General features: G+C 38.6%; 1 protein-coding gene across 3 annotated transcripts in view; it reads right to left on the minus strand.

Moving 5' to 3' along the window:
• Positions 1-26,557, minus strand: part of LOC311013083 (prominin-1-A-like) — a gene marked incomplete at its 3' end in the record, with an annotated part of 78,100 nt that overhangs the window by 24,880 nt on the left and 26,663 nt on the right. For 2 of the 3 annotated variants that reach the window (XM_084008988.1, XM_084008989.1), the window contains exons 2-4: positions 21,341-21,399; positions 20,763-20,789; positions 16,226-16,431 (exon numbers count right to left, since the gene is read on the minus strand). In XM_084008988.1, coding sequence (XP_083865114.1) covers positions 16,226-16,431; positions 20,763-20,789; positions 21,341-21,399 — 292 coding nt within the window. The remainder of the gene's footprint in view (positions 1-16,225; positions 16,432-20,762; positions 20,790-21,340; positions 21,400-26,557) is intronic. The other variant, XM_084008990.1, reaches the window with a different exon arrangement.

Below are 26,557 nucleotides of genomic sequence, written 5' to 3' on the forward strand. Positions count from 1 at the left end.
TTAGAAAATCATACATCAATGGAAAGAAATCACGCATACAGAAACCATACAAAATAACTGCGAGCACAAAATAATGATTATTCATATTATTGATATTGTTCTGCAGGCAGTTGGTTGTATTTTCTGCTTTTCAAGATAATGTATGAATTTCAAGACAATGTTTTTCCACAGGCAATTTGCAAATCAACTCGTAGCAGGAAATGTAGGTGTATCTACATTAAGGTCTGATCTGTATAATCTGAGGTGCCGGGGTTGTAAACATGTTCAAATTAAATGCAAAAACACAGAATTGCATAAAGAAGACCATTAAAGTGAGTCTCTTGCATACTTCAAACAGACCTGAGTAGCTCGCTACAAGGCTTAATTAGCTTGAGCAACATCAAGGGAAAGACAGCCCATAAAATTAAGCCGTTTCCATGACTCACACTCATCCCAGCTGAATTTTCAGCTCAGTATCTCAGAGCAAGCACTATGGATCTAAGTTAGTATGTATTGCTGCATGGATGTGTGCAAGTGGTGGAGTGATTAACTTCAGAACAGATTGTCAAAGAAACAACTGTATGATGGATCAAAATTCTGACACTTCAGTTGTATAACATGGTGAATCTCATTTATAGGAACGCTTCAGTGGAATAAGCAGCTTTGTGAATGATGTAAGATGACTCGCAGAAAGGAATTACAAAAGGACTGACTAGGAGGCTAGTGAGAAGGTTTAGATCAGTGGAGATGAATCAGGGTGCTGTGACTCACTGTATAATAAGGCAGAGGTCTCTGCACGTGGGCCTGTTTATCCATGTTTCTGTGTAGGTATGCACTGCAGCTTGTGTGTCTGTGTGTGCCTTTATGCAAAGTGAGGTCATGCCCCATTCACAGTCGTATTGTTAAAGGTAGAAGTCTCCCTTGTGGATAGAAGCCTGTTGATCTAATCTAATCTAATCTAACCTGTATTATACTGCAGACATTTTGTCACATTAGAGATTGTACAGGTCTTCACACAATGATTTACACATTTTCTCTTTTTATTAAGTACACTGATGAAGTGGAAACAGAGAAGAGTCAATGTTTCTTACAGTTTCAGACTTAAATGTGTAGCAGTGTAAATATGCAGTATTAGGGCTAATAATTCAGTCCATTATTGTTTCAATGAATAATTAAATGAATGATATAGGGGGAAATGACCATCTCAAATAGTGAAATCCCAACGTGACGTCTTTGATTTCTATCTTTTATCCAGCTAGTGTTGTCCTGCAGTCAAAGATATTTAATCACAATGATGTAAAATGGCTGTACCCATTACATTTGTTGGCATTTGTGCTTTATATAACTTCAGCGTTTATTGTCTATTGCATACTGTCTGTGATATAAAATAGCCAGCAAATACCCCTCTCAGGATTTTTGAAGCTTTTAAAAGTCTTTAAAAAACACTGCTGCTAACAAGTAACTCAATGAGAAAACCACTCCGCCTTAAAAGCCTCTTTGTATTTTTACTCCATGGCGTAGTGTGTTTATATCCTAACTAAAGTGTTTTACTTCTGCAGGTTGCATTCATTTTTTAAATATCACAAAACCGGTGTTCATTTTTTAAGATTATCATGCTGTTCAAAAACATGTTTTGCGACAGAGCTTATTTTCTGCAAATCCAAAATCCAATGGAAGAATCCAGTTGACAATTATTTGAGGGAATCAGAGTGCTAACTCCCAGGGTTTGCCTCCAAAAATACATCATCACTGCAGCACTCTTTCACAGACCATATAATGCCACAATTGACCAATCACAATCAATAAAAAAAATAAGGTGAATTAACTTCTTCTCTTTCATTCGAGTCCTTGTTGGGAAATGGTTGGCACATATCAAGTGTTTGTGATTTGTTTAAACATATAAGCACAAATAACAAATATGTTATAGCACTATGTGGCGTTTAGCTGTGAATTGTAATGATGTTTGCCATAAATAGTGTAGGCTGACACAGATCAAATGTCGTCATCATTTAAGTGGAGACATAATGAGAAACTAGGCTAAGCAACTAGGCTGGGACACAGTGAAGTGGAGCCATCCAGAACTAGGGGAAGATTCAAAATGGCCACAACAAAAGCCTTTTGTCAAACACTTATCTGCCCTCTCTGTCTCTCTCGCACACACACAAGACCACAGTTTCATACATATGCCTTTCTCTCACATTCACACTGACTCAAGCCTTCCTCTCTCTCGTACTCTGGTTGTCTGTGACTTTATTGCCCAAATGCCCGTACTCTCCTCTCTTCTCTCTCTCCAGCCCTCTCTCATTTGTCTTTCTGCTTTGGCTCGTCTGTTTTCATCTACGTCTCATTGACTACACCTCTGCTTCTCAGTCTCTCTTGCTTAGACTTTTTTATTGTTTCTCATCTCTCATGCTTTATTAAAATGTTCCTCTAACACACTCCCTCTTCTTGTTTCCTCTTTTGCCCTCAGTCCCCCCGCCCCCCCTCTCGCTTTCTCTCTCTCTCTCTCCCTCCCTCCCTACATCCACCTCCCTCTCTTTTTCTGTCTCTCGCTCACTCCCTCTCCCTGCCGGTGTCCGGCAAGGTCAGTGGAATCTGCAGCCAAACAAAGACTCTTTGAGAACAACGCCAAATGCTTTCCGATGAGATATGTAGTACACAACAGCAGAATCAATTTTGGTTTAGTTTGGTCTTGTTTGGTTGTAGTTTAGAGTTATTATTCTAGAAGTTGTGAAATTAAATTGGGAGATAAAACAGAAAGAAGAGGACGAAAAATACATTTGTTGGAAAACAAAATGATCAAACATGATGTGTCATGTCAGAGCTGAATAATAGAAAATAGTTGATCGCTGCTGTTGAGGAAACTTATGAGAGAAAACCCTTATTTCTGAATGAGTTCCCCCCATAATTACACTTTCATATTAACTTTAAAGTGTAACTTCCCCCCAGGTCTGAGCCTAAAGGTACGTTCACACCAAAAGCACATTTTACAAAGCCAATGCGCCAGGTGGCACGAATGAGGCACATTTTTACATATTGTAGCGGTCTGTGGTCTCCCAGAGCTCTACGATCGTACCTCATTTGTAAAGAGACTGAACGAAAACTTAGCTCATGTACGTATAAACCACAGATGGTCAATAGACCACAAGGTCTCTGTTATATTTTTGCCTAGATGACCTTATACGTGTTTTATCAAGTGTTTATGGAGAAACTACTGTGTGAGCCTCCGATTGATCTGAACTCCATTCAGAAAACAAGCATTTTAAAAGTTGTAGACAGACAGATCGAACAAACCATGACTTCGGACATTTCACAAATTGTCGCTATACTGTAGTTACTTAAGCATCCAGTTTATTGTAATTAAATCACAACAAAATTGTTTATTTTGGATTCATACTGCTCTAGTAAACCAGCTGACGTGTGGATTACGATTCACAGTGTACACCTGAAGGCAAAAAAATTGCTTTGCTTTTGGTGTGAAATTACCTTCAGTCCACCTACTGCATGATGTTGAACAATGCAAGAAAGTGGGCTGAGAGATGCAACCAAGCCTTGATGCAGTATCAACAAACATGACGTCTTAGTGGCTTGGAAAAAAGACATATGGCATGAGGCACTGAGTTTGATGGATTAACTGTTTATCAGAGCATCAATGAGACAAGACTTAACCTCTGCCTCTCTCTTCGCCTCTGGGACAATACTTTGCCAGGAGGAGAGCTTCTTTTATTTTATGGCTAGTATTTGTCCTAAACGGTCGACCATGAAATCAATTTAGGAGGACTTATTAATTACAACCATTGATGTGTTCCATCAAATACATTCATATTTATTTTTAAAGCCCTAAAAATATGTTTACGTGTGCAGTTACACTTTAATTTAATAAATAAATAAATAAAGTATTTTATATCACATATATTGGGAATATTACAATCCATTCAGCTGAATAACCTTTTATAAGTAATGCCATAAAACTCACTTAAACAAGAAAAAAAATGGATTTTGCACAGCAGCGAAAAGAAGATTCAGAAAGTTCAGGATTAAAATGCATAAAATAGTAACTTAGAGTAACTTCAGTAACTTAGACATGCTGACAAACTAAGGAGTTTCCTTCCAAAATGTATTTTTTTCCCCAAACTGATTAGTGGCACAAAAGTAGAGTGATGACTCAGGCAAAAATACTGAAAATTCAGTATACAAGTACTTTTTATACAAAATATTGGATGATAATAATCATTTTCAGGTAGCAGTTGCCCTTTAAAAAATCATTTCGAATTTCAGCAGTTCACATTGTGTAAATGAGCTGCTTCTGTGCACCATCGTCACATTTCTCTTTTATCACTAACTCCCAAATTGACCCACGAGCACCAACTGTGGCCAACGGCTCCATGGCCATATGGCTGCTTGTTGTTAGTGTGTTTCTTATGGACCACAGGGGACAATTCAAACACAGCAGGAAGATTTACCTCTAGCAACTTTATAAAAAGAGCTGTAATTTCTGTTTGAGCGAAAGCCAAATGACACATGAAACGTTTCCTCAGGGTGGAAACCCCACAGCAGCAGATGAAGAAGAGCATCAAACTAGTGCATGCAGTGCCCCAGTATCTAGGCCACTACTGGGGGCTGAGTAGTGAGTGTTACATGGTCTGGTGGCTCCATAGCTTTTACAAACTCCAACAATGGCCTGCATTCAGCAGGATTGTAGTTGTGAGGCTCACACAGTCGCCCTTCAGCCCCTCCCTGCTTTCACACTGCTGGAACTGTACCCCTATTATCCTATCACTCAATAAGAAAATGATAATTGTAGTCATTATATTAATAAATAAAATAAATATTATCACTAACAATTTAACAGTTTTTAAATTGTTAGCAAAATTGCTAAATAGTGCTGTGCAGGAAATGCTTTTGTTGACAGGCATTTTGTTGTAGACCTACACAAAATATTGACCATGGCCTTATTTAAAAGATCTTTGATCAAGGAAATTATGTGATATTTAAGGCAGAGGCTGCATTAACCGAATATTTTCTGACTTTTACTGATTTTCTTTAAAAATGAAAGAAGACGATTTTCCATCATTTTGATGGACTGGAGACCTTGAGCTTGTCTGTGACGACCACGGGTCACAGAGCAGTGCCGGTGCATCTGCTCCACTGCTGCAGAAGGAGTGCATCCTATGGGATTTCCTCCCGGTGAAGTGAGTGCTTTCAGGGTCGGGAAATCCCACAAGTCAAGAAAGTTCAGTCTCCAGTTTGCAGAGTGCAGGTTCAGAAATCAGAACAGAATTAAAACGGACATGAGAAGTTGTTTGCGGACAATACGACAATGAAAGGTTACCGCACGACTGGTGCAAAACACACACAAACTCAGGACAGTGTTCGCTGCAGCCGCTGCTGTGTGTGCTGCTGTCTCAGTCCTCAGTCCAAACAAAACTCTAAAATGTAATAATTTCCACACACTTCAGGCTATGACTTATAATAAAACATAAAAAGAAAAAACGAATTTAAAATGACATGCAGTTATAGATTGTCGGAAATGTTTACAACCTTCTCCGTCAAAATGACCGACAATGAGGAAGTCTAACGCACCAGCCTGGCCTCAGTGACTTGTTTTCAAAGCTTTTGAGAGACAGATAACATACCAGTCCATTTTGTATGTATGTGGGACAATAAATCAGCTCATTACGGGATCAATTCTACATGCAGAATGCAGGGCCAAACCAATGTAAACATACTGCACATACTACATTTTCTCAGCAGTCAGTGACATTACCAGTGGTAATTGCACACATCTTGTAATGTAAAGAGGTCACAATGGGAGCTAGTAGCCACCATTTTTATTCATTAATTAATTTCATGAGGCCAAAATTGTATTATATTTGAACAGTCTTTCATCTAGCCACTTTTTATTCACCAGCACACACTCCTAATATAGTCAATTAATCCCCTTATATTAATTTAAGCCTCTGGCTAGCTTGTTTGTATTCTATTTCATTGATTTCTCCCCCTCAACTAGCTATTGTTATATCCCTTTATAACAACACTGTATAGACTGTTCTATATATTTTCTCAAAGCTTGTCAGGCCACAGATTCAACCCGGCTCACCAATGCAGCATTGTGTCCTATAAAGAATTTAACCAGACACTGACTACTTCTGACTCTGGGGCCTTTGCTCAAGGCTTGACAACCCAGTAAAGACCGTATTTAGCTGTTTCCTCCTCATAAGGAGGCTGTGTAATTTAATCTAAAAAATGGCTGTGGTGGTTTGATGGGAGACAACAGGCCATTAATCCCATTGTAAACAGTCCAGGGATGATATGAATACTAAAATATGAGCCAAAGAGCCTGTTGGGCTAGAATTCAGGAGTATTTTATTAATATTACAGGGACCAATAGAATATCTAATTTTATTATTAAATCTCAAAAAATCCAGGCAAATAAAGCAGTGCAACAATTGAACAGCTGCACGCATACTGATACATTACAGTTGAGTATCATAGGAAGAACTGTAAAATCACTGTTTTCCATGAAATAATAAAATAAAATGAAATAAAAATGGTATTGTAGGATCATTCTGAGTACCTGAGCAAGGCACTTGTCTTATATTACTGTATAAATGTGGGTTCTGAAAGTAATGAAATTCATTAATTACAGCAGAGGAAAAGTTTAGGAATTAGGAGTCCATTATTCAAATACAATCTCCACAAATGTATGTCACAGTAATCTGTGTTTGTAAGGAGATCACTGATTTCAACTTGTTTCTTGAGTTGTGAAGAAGCGAGGCAGATGCAACTTTTTTTCATGGGGATACCAAAATCAGAAGGTGACACATTTGTTCTGCTCAGTAAACCATCTCTGGATAGATTAAGGTTATACAAATAATTAACCTTCCAAGCAAATATTATTGAATAATAAATGTCAGCTGTCCAAAACCAAACAACCCGTTTCAAGAAATGACTGTAGGAGAAATTCAAAAGGCAGGTAAGTCACTCTGTAAACAGTAACAACTTCTGCACTCTATTAAGCCTTGAGCAATCAAACTTACCCTTTCTGTTGAATCAGCAATGGTTTGCATGTAATTATTTAGCTCTCAGTCTCTGACTACAAGGAAGCTACAAGGACCTGAAGTGTAAAGCTTTCTTTGGTGTCAGTACTCAAAGTCTGTTTTCCAGGAAACCTCGAGTTTTGTAAAGTCAAGAGGCATGCTGAATCCCAGTGATTTTAATAGTGTGCTCTTTTTCCATTAAGTAGGCTCAGCATGGAGCAAACATTGCCCCAGAGCCACATGCATAAAACCCTGTGTGGATTCACGACTTAAACTCTGTGCACATACAAGGACACCAAAATCAAGGCTGAAATGCAAACAAAAAGAATGATAAAATTCATCACTCATGAATAATTAAATGTTTAAAAAATTAGAATATACCATTTCCATGTGTGAGGAAATGGTGTATATATTTTTTTTTGTGCATGCACCTCATTTATACATCCGGTTCATCTAATTTGTTTCCCACATCTATGCGCATGGTGATTGGAATCCTTGTGATCCAGGTATCCAGTCCCTTTGGAAAAATTTACACAGACACGTACACACACCTGTACACACACAACCACTTGGTTTTACAGATCAGTTCATTTGGGAAGATGAGGACTAGGGTTGTGCTGACAGACGATGATCTTGGGGATCAACGATAGTCTAAGCTCGTCAATAGCCGATGCCAATATTCAGTTTGTTTTCCCATTAATGTATACAATGATTATTCTAACATTAATAGGCTGAATTAAATTTGTCCCATCATAGTTTCACAGCGACATGCTCTGCATATAACCGGCTTTGTGTATCACACAGGCGTGTGGACCCACACCCTTATTCTGGTTGTAAATATGACGTATAACTAATAAACAGAGCTGTATCAAACAATTAGAAGCTAGAGAGCTTCATTGATACCATTAACACTGGACTGGAGTCATCAGACCACATGAGCTTTTTCCATTGCTTCAGAGTCCAATGTTGCTCCCTAGCAAAATTCCAGTTATCCTCACTGATTAATGTTTTTCTTAAGGCTACACAGTTGTTTAGTCCCAATCCTTTGAGTTCTCTTTGCATTGCGCACGTGGATACGCTCTTACTTTCGCTATTATAATTAGCCGTGAGTTCTACTGTTGTGAATTTTTACAATTTGATTTCACTAAACACAATTCAAGATTTTTTTTGACCACATTTCTTCCTCGAAGATGATGATTCACTACTATCCTTCCAGGTTTTCATAATTTATTGGACCTTTTTTAACCCAATTTCAATAGTTACAGTAAATGCCTTGGTAGTTGTCTTTGCTTAAGCAGGCCAATAATTTGACCCTTCTGAAACAGAGTAACATCTTTTGCACGATCAGAGGATGTCTTCTGACATGGTTGTTTAAGAAATGATTACTGCATCAGTAAGGGTAAATTACTTGTTGCTAACTCAAACATATTAATCACTGTAATAGTTATTTGATTACAGGTGTTGACTTTTTTATTGGCCAGGCAGTGTATTTTGGTTCTGTAAATATATGCCGTCAATCAGCTTTGTGAGCCGCTGACAGACAGCCAGAGATGCTTACAGTAGACTGAGTCTGTGGATTGGATGACAGAACACTTATGCCCAGAAACACAACCACAAATTACATCGCCCACCTCTAATGAGAACAAGGTAATTCAGTGTCTTGTCAAACAAAATTGTGTTTGTCTGCTTTGATGTGAACTGCAGTGTGTTTTTTATGGATTAGCAATGTAATCTTAACTCCAAAAAAATCTATGAAGGAAGCTGAATTCTGCTGCTTGTATCCGCAGTCTCATTCTTTCAGTCACTATCCAAAGATCATGACCATAGTTGAGAGTCGGAACGGACATGGCCTGGTAAATCGAGAGCTTTGCCTCCCTCTTCACGATAACGATCCAGTACAATGCTCGCATCACTGCTGATGCCGCACCGAACCATTGTACATTCATCATGCATTTTAAATTACAGCAAGAGGCCTGAAAAGTTCAACTTTCATTTTTGCAACAAACAAGCTATGTCCATGTGACTTGATTTCAATTCTTGGTTTGTAAATGTCACTCCACTGTGTGCAAGTTTGTGCACATCTCTCCCATACAGTTTGGATCAAATTAACTCTGTTGTGTTACTGCATCCTGTGCTATTGACCTTTTGTTGTCTTTCATTTCATTGTATTTTGCGTTGTTGCAGTGATGGGGAAAATTTGGTTATCAAATAAAAACAGGATTATCAGATTGTGAGATCTAGATCTGAATTGATGAACAATTCTTTGAAATCAGCTGTGGGAGGCTCATAAAACAGCTGTTTGCTGTTCACATCACAGCTGGTTACGGCTTGCACCTTCCTCTCCTGTTAACTGTCCCTTTGCTTTTCCCATCGTTTCCCTTCTATTTGTTGATTACTACAAGGGGGGGAATGGAATTGGGATCGAAAGTTCAATTCACAACCACAAAAGCAAGCAGGATAAGAAACTTTGTCTCTATCGATCTCTGTTCTGTGTCAGTAATACAAGCATTGCTGCAACTGCACACATACACACCCTACACAACAAACAGCATCCATTATTCTGAAACAACGGCTCATCAATAGTAACATGTATTGCAGCCAATAATGTACTTGGTTTTCTATTTTTCTGTATAAAGCTTCAGATTCCACTATGTAAGTTCTTAGTTGGGGAGACCTCTACTATGGAGTGAACAGAACTACTAGTACAGAAACAGTGCAGACGACCACCAGGCCAGGAAAGTATGTAAATTATGTTTTTTGTTCAATCTGGTCATTCTCTCACCCTTCTGACCATCAAGTTAAAACACAGTGACAGAAAGAAATTAAACACAACTCTATCGACATTGGAAATGCTGCTATTTCTGGATTATAAATCCTCCTTAGCCATCACCGAGCCTTGCAGCCTTGCCTTCTCATAGCTTTTCTCTCTCCTATGAAACGATGTGCCATATCGTCACTATTGTAACACAAATGTCCCCTATAAATTCAAAAGAAAGCCTGACCAAGCTGTGAACATCCATTAGTTTCACTCTGTAGAATTCCTGTTAGACGGTATTGATTTGTAGCGTGCACACTAGAAGAACCTTCAGACCATAAAAGAACCCAGGATGAGGGGAAAATGCAATTAGTAAAAAATAAAATGGATTTCGGAATGATTAGTAAGAGTGAGGTCTCTCCAGGAGATGTGATGAATTATAGGATGCACAGGAATTACTGACAGGAACCTCTCTAGTTAATTAGCCTGGCAGTGGTTTGTGTAAAGCTGTCATTGTGTGGTGCCTATGCGCTTGGCAGGGATCATGCGTGTACATGGACATAATGATTTATGAACATAGACAAGAAGTGAGATCAGTGCATTACTCTGCTTCAGTTACTTGTTACAGATCTTGTGTATCTTGTGTAACTTCTGTAGATGTACATAAAACATTTTAAATGAACCGGCTGAATCTTGTCATTTGCTACGTAAAGTGTCCTTTAATGTCTTGTCTTGCCTTAACTGCTTCAAAACTTGGCTCTGGGACCAGAAATTAATTCCACGTGAGGACATCCGAGTAGTTTGACATTTAGTCAGCAACTTCAGAGTCGTTGTGGCTTCCTTTTATGATGGAGTGAAGTTGGGCTCACTATTAATTAATCCCCAGAAATAGCTTGGCATGTGATGACTCCCGATGGAGATGTGTGGGTAACAGGAGATGCAGATGATGTGTATTTGGTTGTATGACTGGGAGACACAGAGATTGTTGTCATGTATTTATGTCATTCAGTAGGTAGCTATGAGGTGTCTCACTGCAATTATTAGTTAGTCTCTTCAGAGCTGCAATAAAAAAAACTATGTTTAGTGAAGTATCAAATATCAGTTATTCAAAGTTATTTAGCACTATTTGAAGTGTAACACTACAAAACGTTTAAATGTAAGTACAATGCTGGCAGTGATTCCAGTGCTCTTCAGAGTTTCCAACTATATATTTTTGAGGATTGTGTGCACAGACATTAGATTAATTTGTCTGTAATACTGTAGGCTCCTACAGACAAACACTGGTATCTCACCCTTACCAGGGTGCCTTAGTGTAATAAAGAGTGGACCAGTACTGAAATTGTGTTTCTACTCATTAATTGGGTCACTTTATTAATAATTCAGCAGAATTCTGTGCTAATATTTCATGTCACTTAAATAACAGTGGAAGTACTGTGAGCCTTTTTTTCTTTTTTGCCCTGAAAGCCCATAAAATGCTACTAAACGCAAAAACACTGTCTGACAAAGGTCTTGGCCACCAAAGAGGTTATGATTTCACAAGACTTGGCCCTTGGCAGAAGTGAACTAAACCCTATATGATCAATCTTTGGGTTCCTATCTTTATGTTTTTGTTGCAACACTCTCTGATTCACTCTGGTTTTGCTCTTTGGTTATGTATTTACATGACATGATACCACTCGCAACTCTACCACATCTAAAATAGTGAAGCTGCACCACCAGGAGGTTTACAACAAAAACAAATCCTCGAAAAACTAAGAGCTGATTGTGAAACAGCTCGTCTGTATTCTGGCAATGTTTTCTTTGTTTTCATTTTTCCACACTGGCAAATGCCTGCGGTGTGGGAGAGTGTCACTTAAATGGCCCATTTATGTGATGTCATGTTGTGAACTTTAACCCGACTTGAGTCAGAGTGTCACTTAAATGGCCCATTAATGTGATGTCATGTTGTGAACTTTAACCCAACTCGAAGAGCAGTACAACACCAAGCAACTGCACGGCGATTAACTCCCTTATCACAGGGCTGTACAGTTCTGGAAAGGTCATGAGTCTCTCTCCTGTCTTCATAGTTGCTCAGTAAACAGCAGAATGCTACGATGCTACATGGTTCTTCTTCTCATGGACGTCTTTCTGTCTGATTGCCAGTTAAGTGATTGCCCACCAGTTTGATTTTTTTTCTCCAAAAAAATGTATTCTATTTACATTTTTTGCCTCATGCCATTCTCTCCATCAGTGGTCCACACTGCCACAGCCTAGATGAACAACTTACATTCAAGTTAATAAGAGGACTGGCATTTAGGGTGCAATTCCTGATTTGGTTTGTCTTTCATAATGGCCAGAATTTTACAGTTAATTTCCTTATAAATGTCATTGCTATTTGTTATAGCTAGACAGAACAATCTTCAGAAGCTTGAGGTCATTGGTAAATAAAAATAATAATTCACAATTAAAAGCTAGTACAAGTCACTGGCTTTTATCCTGAAATGGACATAGGAATGAAAAGTTAATAATAAATAATAAAGTGTACTATTTTATGTCTGTGACATGTTCTACAGATATAGACACTGTAGTAATGTTGCGAGTTTGATTTCATAATGCTGTCAAATTACCATTTTCACTGTCCACTGTTGCTGTGAACTCCACAATACAAATAAAAAATAGGCGGGACCTTGAATCTTTAAAAAAAACACAGCTGACACGCAGCCGAATTGCTTCTGAGCTGTGCTGCACATGCTGGCTGTGTGGCTGCTCCAACCAGTTAACATGGGCTTCGAAATAAAAAGCAAGAGGTTCTGCAACCCCCACACACACTGCTCACGAATGCTTTGTTGTCCAGGCGTTACACCACACTCCCTTGTCGATCTCTCAGATATAACATAATCTGAATACCTCATATCAAAACTGACTAAGATTCAAAGTGTACTGTGCTAAATATTCAGTTTACTGCCACATACATTATCATTTATTAGACCTCATATGATTAACATGAATTACTAAGCCCATAATGTTGGGTGTTTTGTGTTAATAGTTTTGGACACCCAGTGACTGAAATAGACTGCTGAAATGCATGCTGGGTAACAACATGAGGCAAGGGTCTTCCACTTGGCCGGAACAGAGGGAAGGATCTTCTATCCGTAATTTTATCATTATGAATCTATGCATGTGGAATCAGCGCTGGTAAGTAAAGACTGCAAAAGCTAAAATATCTTTAAAAACCACAAACAACATTATGTGAAATTCATGGCACAATTAATTTTGTGGTCCCATGTACCGGAAAATGAAAGGCGGGACTTCGCTACTCTATAACCATTGAGAGGTGTTGAGAAGCTGTCATTAAAACTGCCACATCACATGAGCAAATTCAGATCTGATCTTATAGAAAGTAAATGGATCATCTCCCAAGGCTGTGCACAGTTCTTCTGGAAATACTATAAATCTTGGACCAGCCATTACAAGCTCACTGTGCAGCCAAGCATTGTTCAAACATACGGACATTCATTTTAAATAAGTAGTTGTTTTGAAATATTGGAGCCGAAGTTCTCCCCAAGATACCAAATATGCCAAGACAATTTTTGATACCGTAGGCATAATGGACACTGCACTAGTCTATAAATGTGTGTAATTGATGCACAAGACAGGAAGAATATTAAAAATTTAGTGGAGCGCACTTAAGCCATAACACACAAAAGATCAAGACTTTGACATTCCAATAGTTTGGAATAAGAAGTACTTTTTCACCTTCAAGCTACTTAACTAAAATTTTGTCCAATGATACGTTGTGGTTTCTTTGTTTCATTCTTTTGACAAATGTACTTATTGTAAGTCGCTTTGGACAAAAGCGTCTGCTAAATGACCTAAATGTAAATGTAAATGTATTCATATGGATGCTGAATGATGTTCATTAATATTCACCAAATAGAAATCAAAGACAACACATAGAATGCTTTGGGTAAGGTTCTGTAATTCTGGCCAACAACTAACAATTACAATTCATCTCACCCTAAATTCGTGTCTAAATGGCAGTTTGCAGAGTGAGATGTAATCTGTGATGTGTAAACACTTTGATTTTCCACTCCTGCTAACATGCTTCTGATTGTGTATAAAACACTTATGTTTCTTAATCAGCCTTTCTGGCATGTGCCAAGATTAACAGCTGTAAAGTAAATCAGTCTAATGTAATTACATGGCTCCGTAATTTGAGGATTTACAATTAATGCAGGCCTGTTAATAAAATTGTTTATTAAGATTTCAACATTCATTCACCTGATTACACCTGCTGAACGTGTTAACAATAAACAGCTGCACTAATCCGGGTATTACTTTGATCTGGTTCTGATTAAATTATGATTGTTTTTGGAAATGTATTCCAACAAACCAAATGTTCTGCCTTGAGCACACCACATTCAGGTTAACTGTGTCCTGAACTTCACGTCTGCTGTGTGTTTTGGTAAATTTCATCACACATTCTGACAACAAGGCCTCTGTGTTACTAGGTAGCACATTTGTAGCAGGAGCGTGTGCGTCTCAGCATGACTGACATCCGAGTGAATCGAATCCCTACAGCACTACTCTAACCCAGTAAATATTACTCATTCACGTTTACAACCACAGCTTTTTGGCAGCTCCTCTGGGATTTGACCCTGCCACTTTCAGAGTAAAGGGTGATGCAGGATTTTCTTCTCACTCTGTGCTCTGATTGTGTCACATTAATCCCATGTCAAATGTAATAATCATAAAACCATTACACTGTTCCTACCGAGACACCTTTTAGGTATGAATACCATAAGAAAATGTTCCAGTGTTCCAGCTTGAACAGTCTAAGTTCAGAACATTTCATCACTTTATTGTAATGTAGCCTTTATTATTTATTACTACATTATCTAAAACTTAAGACTCTGTCTAATCTCATTCAACAATATCGATATAATATTGATATATAATATTGATATATTGCCCAGCCCTAACTGGTGGTAGTGTAATTAGATACAATGTTTTTATTGGGTGTCAAGAGCAATAGGGTGAGAAACAGACCTGGGTGTCTTTAATACCTCTTAATCTGATTTTAACACTTCTTGGAATATAAAGATCACCCCTGCCACTCTTCTCTGCCTTGCTATAAGCTTTCTAGTGTTGGTAAAAAGTAGTCTGGGCCTGGGCTTGGTACTCATCCCTCTCCTACCTGTAATTGCTTCATTAGAGCCTCTGCAGTGTCTCTGTCTGGTAGCTGGGGAGATTTAATAAGAGCCCTGAGGATGCTCTCAGACTCAGCGTCTGGGCTTCTAGGATATTGCCCTGGAATTTCTAATAGCCAGACTTCGTTCCAACGAAGACAAAAAGTCAAAGAATATCACACTCAGCACACTCCTGCATTCCTTCAGTCCTAACACAAGAGGCAAATGCAGCTCTCCCAAGCCTTTTGTACTGTGGCTTCATCCCCAGCGGCTACTGCTTCTTCTACCACTGAGACTATATAACAGCGTTTCCCATCGTCCTTTTTCTGAAATATTATTTTCAGCAAGATGTAGGACAGCATTTTTTTTTATATGTTTATATAGAAGAAACACAAGGTAAACTTAAAGCTTTTCTCTCAAATATTTTAAACCCATCAATCACCATGTGCAATTTGAGCCGGAATCTCATCGCTCACTTTACAATTCTTCCAATACTGTCTTATTGAACTAGTTAGGCATATATATGAACACTGAAACATGTTTAACTAGGATAAATGTGAGTGGAAAAAGATAAGTATCTTAAGTCACGACCTTCCAGCATTTTCACCTACAAAAAATGGTCACATTTACAGTACTACAGTTTGCAACATTGGAAATTTAGGAATTACTTCTAGTGCTAGATTCACTGCATTTCCAAAATCATCAGCCAAATGTTTAACATGTCCATGTTAACTAGGAAAATTACAGCTGGAGCAATAATATTAATAAACCCTGAAGGCAGATGCAGTTAGTATTATAAATATTAAACAAGAAAGCCATGAAGAACAGTAAGATGTAGAGGTTTGTTGTGGGTGTGAGTCATTTTTTTAAATGTATTAGTATTTTGGTTGTGCATTGACAAATCCCCCCCATAGTAAATTAAAGCACAGTGTGAATCCCCTGCAGATTATAATGACCAGTGCTTAGACTGAATGCAAGTATCAAGGTTACCGCCACATAGGATCTACAGTAGAAATTTAGCAAACCGCATGGGGGATGGGGAAGCTGATGACCCTGTATGTTTGTGTGTGAAACAGACTCAGTTGACAAGAAGTATATGTGTGCACATTGTGTTTTTGCCACAATGTGTGTGCATGAGCACAACACTATAAAAGACAGAGGTGAAGCTTGCATTTCATTTAAGTGTGTGTGCATGCATACAAGAGTGTGCTCACAGAAAATATACGCCTGCCTGCAAGCTGATATCCCCATGTGTGTCGTGTATGTGTGTGCGTCATACTCACGTGATAACCAGTGAGGTGGAGAAGAGGAGTGTTCCCAGCAGGCCACGCCGGCAGTCAGCGTTCTTCCGTTGCCGTTGGTGCATCTCGCCGCCACAGTTGTCACAGCAGCGGCACATGCAGAAGAAGAGGCCGACTATCGGCACCAGAACTGCGAACAGCAGGCCGACTGCTGCACATACTATGAAGCCTATCTCGTAGTAGATGGCCTGTGGTCGGGGGGGATGAGATGAAGATGAGGGGCAATTTATTTCGGAAACAGAGAAAAGGAGGATATCAAACAACAAGAGGAGGAAATGGGATGGGGGGGTTGTTGAGCGAAAACAGAATTGGACCAGGAGAGGTGAGTAGATGAGTTGGAGAATGAGGGAGAGAAGAAAGGATATATTAATAATGGTGTTAAGGAGAAAAGGGGAGGAAATGCACAAGGAGGCAGAGGATAAAATGAGCAACGACTCTAAAGTCTGGTAGGATCCCACCGCTGGAGATTCCCGCTACTCTTTGTTGTTCCCCTACAAATCACTTTTGAACCTACACCTTGCGTAACACTACTCACTGCTGGAGAATCTTTTTTTTAAATGTTTTAAATACTATGAGTCAATTAAATGACCGATTCCCTAACTGCATTGTTACACAACAGAAATGCCAAGACTCTCTTTCTTAATTTAATTTCTTAACATACATTTGCAGCAAACTGCCATATGTACTGAGAGGATAGCAACACATGAAGGATGATGGGGAAATACTCAAAGTAGCAGGAGCCCTCCATGTAGACCATGCTGTTCCCACTCTAATGAATGTGATAGAAGGTATTTCTAATGAAAGTAAACTGCTGTACTGAAGTACTTTAAACTTGAATTGAGCCATAAAATCCAGATTTTTCTTGAAACAAATCTGCCCATTGGGTGCGACAATCACCTTTTTTGAGTGCAGTTCATCCATTTTTAATAATGTTTTTACTTTTGCGTGTACTTTTTCACTACTCAGGCAGTTCAAATGTATTACCAGTTGAGGATATAAAGAAATCGCAAAACACAGGTGAAATGATATCAGGCAGATTTCTGCACTTAGTTCAAGGTAGGATTTTAGTGATATATTGTTAGGAGAAAATGGTATAACTCCAGATCTTTCTTGAGCCCAGATTATACGCCATTTAACTAGACAAAATGGAGTTGGACACATCCTAAATACTAGTTATGAGAGGAGCTGTGCATTCCAATTCCTATTCAGTACTACCAGAAAATAGATTAAGTAATCCCAATATGACGAATGCGGTATGCCAAATAAACCAGAATGTCCTACTGCATAGGGTTGCATTATGCTAGCCAGCATTTGTTGTTGTTGTTCTGAGCGACAACCCTCTACGCAGCAAGAGGGTCAAAGTTCAAGATGCAATAATGAAGTAGTACATCCCAATTGAATGTATCAGCCTACCATATAGAACAGTTCATACTTTGTAAAGGCAGCCAGTTTCTAAAAGTAAAAAGAGTAAGTATGCCATCTGGAAGAAGGTGGAGAATTTATCACTTGACAGAGAGCCTTAGGAATGGAAAGTTGTCTAGGTTAAGGTCTAACATAGTTTTGTTTTTGTTTAAGAAATGTGGTTTTCTCCCGTGAAACAATAGTTGACAAGTACTTGTGAAATGCAAATGCAATATCTGCAGGGAATCGTTAGATTGTTGAGAATAAGGGGCAGTGGTTAAACAGCTAGTAGTGAGATCAGTGGCGAGGACCAGTAAGATGAAGATGCTTGGTCTGAGCCTGCTAACACAGGAGTAAGCACAGGAATGCTGACTGTTGAATAGTTATATGAAAACTCTAGATGTATTTTAGTTCATTGAGATGTGCCTCTGAATAGTCAGCTGTAAAATCTGCACATCCTTCATCACAAAGCCTCAATAATCCTGGACCTTGATTGAACATTAGAAATATTCAAGGTGACAATTTCTTACAAATTCTCCATGACATAGTGAGAGTTAAATTGCTGTTTTTGGCAGGTTCTCAGTGGAGCTTCCATCTCCCCTTATCATGTACCACAGTGCTCCTACTTAATTTGCCCCTATCTAAACCACACTCAGCACAGCCTTTGGAAATTGGCAAAATTGAATAGGGGATTGGCAATTCCCACACCGCATGTAACTTGTCACAATGATGTTCAATAGCTTCTTGTTATGAAAGGATCAAAGCAAGGGCTGCTATCACCACTCGTGAATGGACGAACCGCTCTCTCGGCTGATTCACTCTAATCTTAATCGCCTTCATAAGTCAATGACCCTGCCGTCTCTAGGGACCTGCGGCTTTTTGCTTTTTAACATACAGGGTGAAAGGAAATGGCTTCTAAACTCATCACTCGTAGTATTCGTCTCTGGTTCTTACGGAAATCTCTGTGCAGAGTCTCATGCGGTGAGCATAATCCAACCTCCAGTAGTTTGAGTGAAGTTTTTGGCTGAGCCATAAGCGTAGTTGACAAAATTTAGGAAGAAAAACACTGTCAGTCACTTTCTTTCTGACCATACAGAGTAAAACACGGATCATTTCAGGGTCAGTGGGCATGGGGAGAAAAAGAGGGAACCATAGTGTTTTGAAGATACAGAGAGGCAAAGGGGAAACAGAGAGAGAGAGAGAGAGAGAGAGAGAGAGACACTGGGCAATTGTGTGTAGTCTGTCATCTAACAGCACCAATGTCAACCCAGTTATTGGGGACATTTTGCAAACTGAACGCCTGCATTGTCATTCTGCTTCTGGGCTCTGCTTGTTATTGGGTGAATCTTCACAAAAAAAGGTCAACATTTTATATTTTTTTCCACAACCACTCTTCAAGGGCCTGCAGCTCTGACTATTTTTGGACTATAGCTTTGTCTTGGCAAGTGCCCAAAAGAAGAAGGTGACTTTCCAATAAGATCAAACTGGATGATGAGGAGACATCATGTCTGGGTAGTGACGGCAGTCAATTCTGTGACTTTAATAAGATTTAAAGTGCTAATTCTTAAGATTTCAGTCTGGGTTTATTTCACTTGCAGTGTGAGGCTTGTTGATATAGGAGCTTCATGTTTTCATCATTGAGTGTTTAGTTATTTTTGTGTGTGTATACAGCGGAGAAAAACTGTAATACATTTCCCCCCGGGATTGTCAGTACAAACACCCAGGTTGTTATAGTACAAATACTGCAATACCTTCATAAGTGGGTCATATGCCCAGTTACCATTTTGTTACCTCCTTCGACAATAGAGATTGTTACTTTAAGTCAAAGCAACAACAAGGTCTGTTGAAGTGTCCTTGAGCAAGATGCCATTACCCTAAACTGCTGTCAGCTAATTGCTCAAGTTATAGATGAAACTGTGGATGAATTAATGTCATGGTTCTTTGTGTTTTGATTCATTATTGTAGTTCGGATCATGTTGCTTGATAGTGTATTGGATTGTGGAACCACAAGGAAAGCATTAGGCTATAGTCTAGATGATATCCTTATGAGTTAGGTCGGAAAAGTGAAAACTGCAACAAACATCAGCAAGCCTTTGATCACATCTGGACTATTTAAATCCACTGTATGGCTTTAATACAAACAAAGGATATTTAACTGATTAACCTTTTCCAAACAGGGAAATCATCTGCTGTACTTTTGGTTGATTTTCAAGGGATAATTGGTCTGCTTTGCCTTTATTGGCTGGTGACATAGTTGAGGTCAATGCAAATTCCACAAACCAATAAACACTTTAGCTTTGATATGAATTGATAAGACGTTTGGTAATTTATATAAAAAAAAATCAAGTTAGTAGCTCTAGTATGACATTGGATACCATTTCTTTTTTGGTCTATGTTGACATTGTTTAACATTATACTGGGACACCATCCCTTTTTGCCCTCGAAAAGAACATGTATTTTCTTGATAAACCAGCCACATTGATTAATTCAATTGATTTAAAAAGCTACACTACAGAATCAAACCGTGGATGTTGACCTTTGAGTGTATAAGACAAACGTTTGCTCTTTGAGGATACTTTTTAGGAACTGTGATCGTAAACCATACATTTCAGGAGGGTCCAGAAAATGGATTTTCTCCTTCTGTCCTCAACTGCCACGTAGGAAAACAAAGTTTACTATTTTACGATAACCATACCGTATGAGAGTCATTCTTTCACACCATGACATTAGTGTGAAAGAATATTACAAATTATGTGCAAACATACATACATTTCATTCTATAGCACAAAAACTCTTTCCCTGCGATCCAGTCAGCATTGTTGCTTCTCTATGAAGCTGAACAGATCTACATCAGGACTTATTGAACACAGGAGCTACATTTTGGCAAAGCTAACTTGGTGTTAGAGGATAGGATGGCTGGATGAGAGTCATGGGGCTGCACAACTAATAACCAATATTCAAATGATAAAGATGTTGAAATTAACAAAAAAAAAATAATAATAATTGAATGTAATTTAATGTAATTTAGCTGGAATTGTGCAGCCCTGTTGACTTGGGACAGCGGAGCATGATAAAACAGGGGATGGGTTGCACTGCAAGTCCAGTGTGCAGACTTTACCTGAAGGGTCAGCACTATGTTCTCTGGCTGAGGAAGGCCAGATCAGAGCAGATCAGATGAAGAGGGCATGCAGAAGACAAAGGCAATGCAGCATCAAAAAGAGCAAAGCCACAAAACAAAAACGTGGATGAAATAAAACAACAAAAAAGAGAAATCAAAGGATTCAAAACTGGCATGCATATCCACATAGCTGCATATTGTAATGCTGCACACAGACTGCAAATTCTTCCATAATTGAAAGCAAAGTACAGAGTGAACTTTTTGATCTCATGTACTGAGAATAAAAAGCATCTTTGTATGAAAACTAAAATGATCTACCTCTATTTAAATTCACAGGTTGTGCCAGAAGCAATTACCATTTTTCCTGGGGTGCTAGTAAAAAGATCGCCTTGCCTTGGCATGTTAAAGTAATGCCGAAGCAGTCAGGGACTACAGAGTATCTCAAGGGTGTATTTCTTCAGTAACGTATCAATTAATGCATCCATTCAGAAAAACATAATGTAATAAGGTAAATGAAAAATGAAGAAAAAAGAACAGGCACAGCAAAACAATCATTTTAACACACATGTAGACTTTACCTTTTGGTATTCTGTCTGAATGGCTCCAAACTTGTCCTTTGCCAGTTTGACAATAAGATCTGTAACAACACAGACAAAATAAACACAACATGAAGAGATATGTTTGTTTATATATATATATATATATATATATATATATATATATATATATATATATATATATATATATATATATGTGACCCTATCTGCATTCAATACAATCCTGATTAGGTCATTTCTGTTGTGCACAAAGCTAATTAATTTATGGTCACTTTCAGCTTTGATATTACTATCAACCGCTCATCCAAACAACTATAATCTCAATGCTGTGCTTTTATCGGTCCTGAGCAACGAGCTGAGCAAAGTTAATCGGATGAATGGTTGTTAATTACTAATAAATATGTCCCATAGATCTCCAGTCTCTACACCTATCTCTTTATTTATAGTTTAAATTAGCCAGTGACTGAGAGTGAGCCGTACCCAGCATGCCGTCATAGCAGTTAATAGGGGTCCTCTCTCAATACACTAGACGCCGTGTTTGAGCTGCAATGATTAATCAATGAATATATCCCTGTGGATCTCAAGAGCTCGCACTCAACACTGCACTTCTGTAGGTCGTCAACAATAGAGTCACCAAGTGTGAAGTTGATAAGATGAACTGTTGTTGAGAAAATCCAAAGACAGACAGACTCCTTCCTTTTCTATTAGATGGCCTTCGTAGGGAAAGTTTCTGCAGGAATGTGCTGAATATAGTTAATGTGAGAAATTATTGCTGTCAAGCTGAAGCAGGAAGTTGTCATCTTTGACAAGATGGTGTCAGGAAATCTAGAGCCAAACTCTGACACTGCAGTGTCCCCTCATCCCCATCGAGTGTGACTGGCTGAGGAAATCTCATTCGATCTATTTAACATCCTGTAGGTGTTGTTGATATCCTGGTTTCTTGTGGATCTCAGAAGAACTCACAGTTATATTCTATTTCTATTATAATTAATAGGAATTACTGAAATGTATACATTATTAATTATTAAAATGTATTTTATCTTGTATTCAAGGCGTGAGGCGTGGCTGGCTGCCTCTGCAATATAATGACAGGGGAAACACTGAATGATAGTTGTTCATAAAGGAAATTACAACATGTTTGGATTTTTCACTAGTAAAACATTATAAGTAAAATCATTGAGATCCAAAACAACCCAAAGTAATCCATTTCCTATCATATAGCCTACTGTTCTCTTTCATATCGACACCTGGAGCAGCGCCGACTGTGACTCATCATATAATGATGACAGAGACAGCAAGTCTTCTCAGAGGCAATTGGATTCCAAAAATAAGACAGAAGACACAAGGGCGGGTTTTTTTCTCCTTCTGCAATGCAGTGTTTCTTTCTTCTGAAGGAAGAACATATCCTGCATATAAATTGTTGACAATAATTGTTTTAATTCATTGCAAACACACTGGTGATCCCTGCCTATTATTCAAAGCACGAGATTTGTATTATTAGTTGGGCGCTCCAGGCTTACACTTCACCTAGTTATTAAGGCTGTTTAGGAAGAGAGGAGCTTATTTTTTAAAGCAGTCGTGTCTAATTGCCTTTCTTTAAACATTTATTAAGGCAGGATTACTTGAATAAGAGGACATTGTATTTCTTAGTCAGTCTTCCTCACACTTGTAAAGTTTCACGTTTGACCTGTCTGGCACAACTTCAGGCGTGTACTGGTTATTACAGAGCTAGAGCAGGTGCAGCTCAGGTGGCTTGCTTCAGGGCAATTTGGTAGTTGTTACAGTGAGCGAACAGCTGAAGGTTGTGGTACACTTTTCCTGCCAGCATTTTCCCACCAACTTGGGGAAACAAAAATAAACTTTATGGGTCAACCTGCTTCGAGGTTAGTTCCTCCACCCCAGAATGGCTTTCATCAGACACTATTGTGCGTTTTGGGATTCAGCTGTAAAATGATCCAAGCTTCTGAAAACGTACAGCAAGGCGAGCCCAGCTATCATCTTTGCTTGCTGTAGTGGCCCTTTGTGTGCGTTTCACAGAAGCCCCTGACCTTGTAGTGAAGACGTTGTTAAATTTCTTTTGTCCCCACAGGATATAAACTGTATCGATGGTAAACAAGATCTCAACAACCACACAATCAGCCTTCAGGTCTAAACATTAGGAGGTAGTAGAATGTCAAAATATGAGAAATGCTGCTTCAGACTGTGTTGACCTCACTCAAAGAGGTTTAGATATACTGTAGATATAAGCTCAGAAAGAGGAGGATTGACACACAGAGAGACATTTATATAGAATATTACTGTTTAAAACTTATACTTATATCCCAGCAATTGGAAACAGTGGATCAAGTATTCTGGTGCCATTTCAAAAAACTCTGAGCCTGAACCTGGTTTCCGCTAAATTAATTACATAACGCAAGTGCTGATTATTTTGTCGTCAAATGAAAATGACCAAACCCTAACATTGGAGAAGCTGGAACTTTTAAATATTGCTGTGAAGGTCATGTATATAATTCATCATAAGCACATTTATAGCACATTCTAATGCATTTATAAGGCTTTATAAAAGTATTTATAAATGTTTATAATCATGCATGACACCTTTATAATAAGCTTTATAAAGTATTATAAGCTGTGGACATAATGTATTATACGTTCAGCATTCATAACACTTTGTGCTGTGTAACATCCAGGACTCAGATTCCTTTTTCAAACACTGGGGTCACTTGGGTATAGAGGTATAAAGTGTTATGAATGCTGAACTTATGATACATTATGTCCACCACTTATAATACTTTATAAACCTTGTTATAAGATGTCATGCATGATTATAAACATTAATAACAACTTTTATAAAGCCTTATAAATGGCATCAAAATGTGTTATGCACTTATGATGCATTATAAACTTGACCTTCATAGAAAATGTTACCAATATTTCACCTTATTGCTTAAAAACCCCTGTGGTCACGGGTCTTATTCAAGTCAGCTTTGAATCTTTGATGTATAATCAGAACCTAACCTTTTCCAAAATTCAACTAAGGGCTAGTTGCCAGAAGCAAAAAATGCATAATCCAAGCGGAAGTGTATTTTCTACAAAACACTTTCATCAATGCAAATTAATTAAACATAAACCAAATTGATAGGAGACACTGTTGCAAACCAGTTAACCAAATCAGAGTGAGAGAGGAGGCTGCTACGATCAGTGTGTGTGTGTTACGACAGAGAATGAATAAATGATGGCAGTTTCTGCTCTGACGAAAAGGAACTGAAAAACATCAGCAGAAGACTGTTTGATTTGCCTCTTGAGAAATATTTGTAGGATCAAAACTCAAATGTGTGAAAAATCAATAAATGAGCCTCTCACTGCTGTAAACATAAGGAAGAGAAGAAGTAGTAGAGGATGGAGGGAAATGAGAGGAGAAGAAGGAAAGGACAGAAGCAGGAGAGGGTGGAGGGAAATAAGAGAGGAGAAGAAGAAGGAAAGGACAGAAGCAGTAGAGGATGGAGAGAAATAAGATAGAGAGAAGGAAAGAACAGAAGCAGTAGAGGATGGAGGGAAATAAGATAGAGAGAAGGAAAGGACAGAAGCAGTAGAGAGTGGAGGGAAATAAGAGAGAGAGAAAGAATGACAGAAGCAGTAGAGGATGGAGGGAAATAAGAGAGAGAGAAAGGACAGAGGAAGATCAAGGACAGAGGAAGACGAGAGGAGAAAGAGACGAGAGGTGAAAGAGAGAAAAGCAGCAAGGCGAGAGGGCTGGATTGAATCCAACCTCCGTTTCTAGTGAGATGCGTCTAATCCCTCTCCATGAAGGAAAAGCTCACTTGCTGCTGGTTTCCACCCACATTTACTCTGTCCTCATGCTCTCTGCTGGCACGCGTCATTTTAAAGCCACATTAAATGGATTTGTCAGGATGCTCTGGCCTTTAACCCCTCCAAAAAAACATGTTATTTAGTCATGTTGACACTATCTTAGTTTCAGAGGTTTCCACTGATTCTCCCCGGATTGTAAAGTGCACTTTCAACAAAATGTGTGTACAGTAATAGAAATGTTAATGCAAATGATGTGAATTAATGTAAATGCATAGCAGAGACCAGCTCCAGCAGCGTCTGAGCGTCTAAAGGTTTAACAGCCCAGATTTAATGAAGCTTTGCAGGCAGCTCAAGATAAAGCAGGACCTGGCAAGATGAATTTTTCATCAGTTTCACTAGAAGGGAGTCACCCACCCAGAGGAATCCAGCCGTTCTCTATCTTAGTTTGGCTGCTGGGTTTCAAAATAGCAGAGGAAGGAGCTATTTTGATTGCCATGAACAGTGGGGTTTCCCAGTGTGCTGAACACCTGAACCAGAACTTTATTCTCACCAAGGTTGCTTCATAAGCATGCAATTAGAGTTTCGCTGCAGTGGAATATTTATTGCATTGTTTTGAAGATGGTTGAGTTGTTCATTCTGCCCAATTGTGAATCTGTGACACCATGAGGTTTTGTTGTAAAAACAGACTCATTCCATGTAACCATACCTTAGCTTTGCATGGATTAGTCTGCACTCTTTCCCTTAATGTATCATTTATGATGTTCACCCCACCTAAGACTACATAAAGAAATAGCTTAATACGATCAGCCCAGGCCCCAGACTGCATTTTGCCCCATTATTGATTTTGAATTATGCCTGCTGTCTGCCTGAAAACAACATAACTTTCTTTGTACTAATAAAGTGCTTTTTTGCCTGTAGTTGGTTCAAAATCTGCAAACACACAGCTCACATAGAAGAGGAATCACACCTGCATTCAGCCAACAGCATCAACTCGGGTTTAGCAAAAAGGACAAAGCAGACCACATCATGGCTACTGTTTGTACTGCTAGATCTGGTTTTGCCTGGCTGAATGTGTGAGCTTTCTGTTCTGCAGAGATAGAAACAAAATTATACATTCTATAAGCCCCAATGCTAGTGTAAATTCAAAATCCAATTCATTTCAGCTTGTAATTCATTTCAATTGAAACCAGTTTTAACCTTGGCAAAAACATAATGAAAACGTCAGTAGAAACTTCTTAATGTACTGTCAGTCTGCATGCTCCAGTCGTTTTATCACCAAAATGTGGCTAAATACACTGCTTGCATTTCATCTTTCACATTCTTTTACATTGACTTTTAGGTAACTATCACATATTAAAAATTGAAGCCAATGCAGAAGTGCCATAAAGTTGCATTCTTTCTAATGGCCATCAGGGGGCAACTCCTCTG

Source organism: Eutrigla gurnardus, assembly GCF_963514095.1.
Source record: "Eutrigla gurnardus genome assembly, chromosome: 5".
Taxonomy (NCBI): Eukaryota; Metazoa; Chordata; class Actinopteri; order Perciformes; family Triglidae; genus Eutrigla; species Eutrigla gurnardus.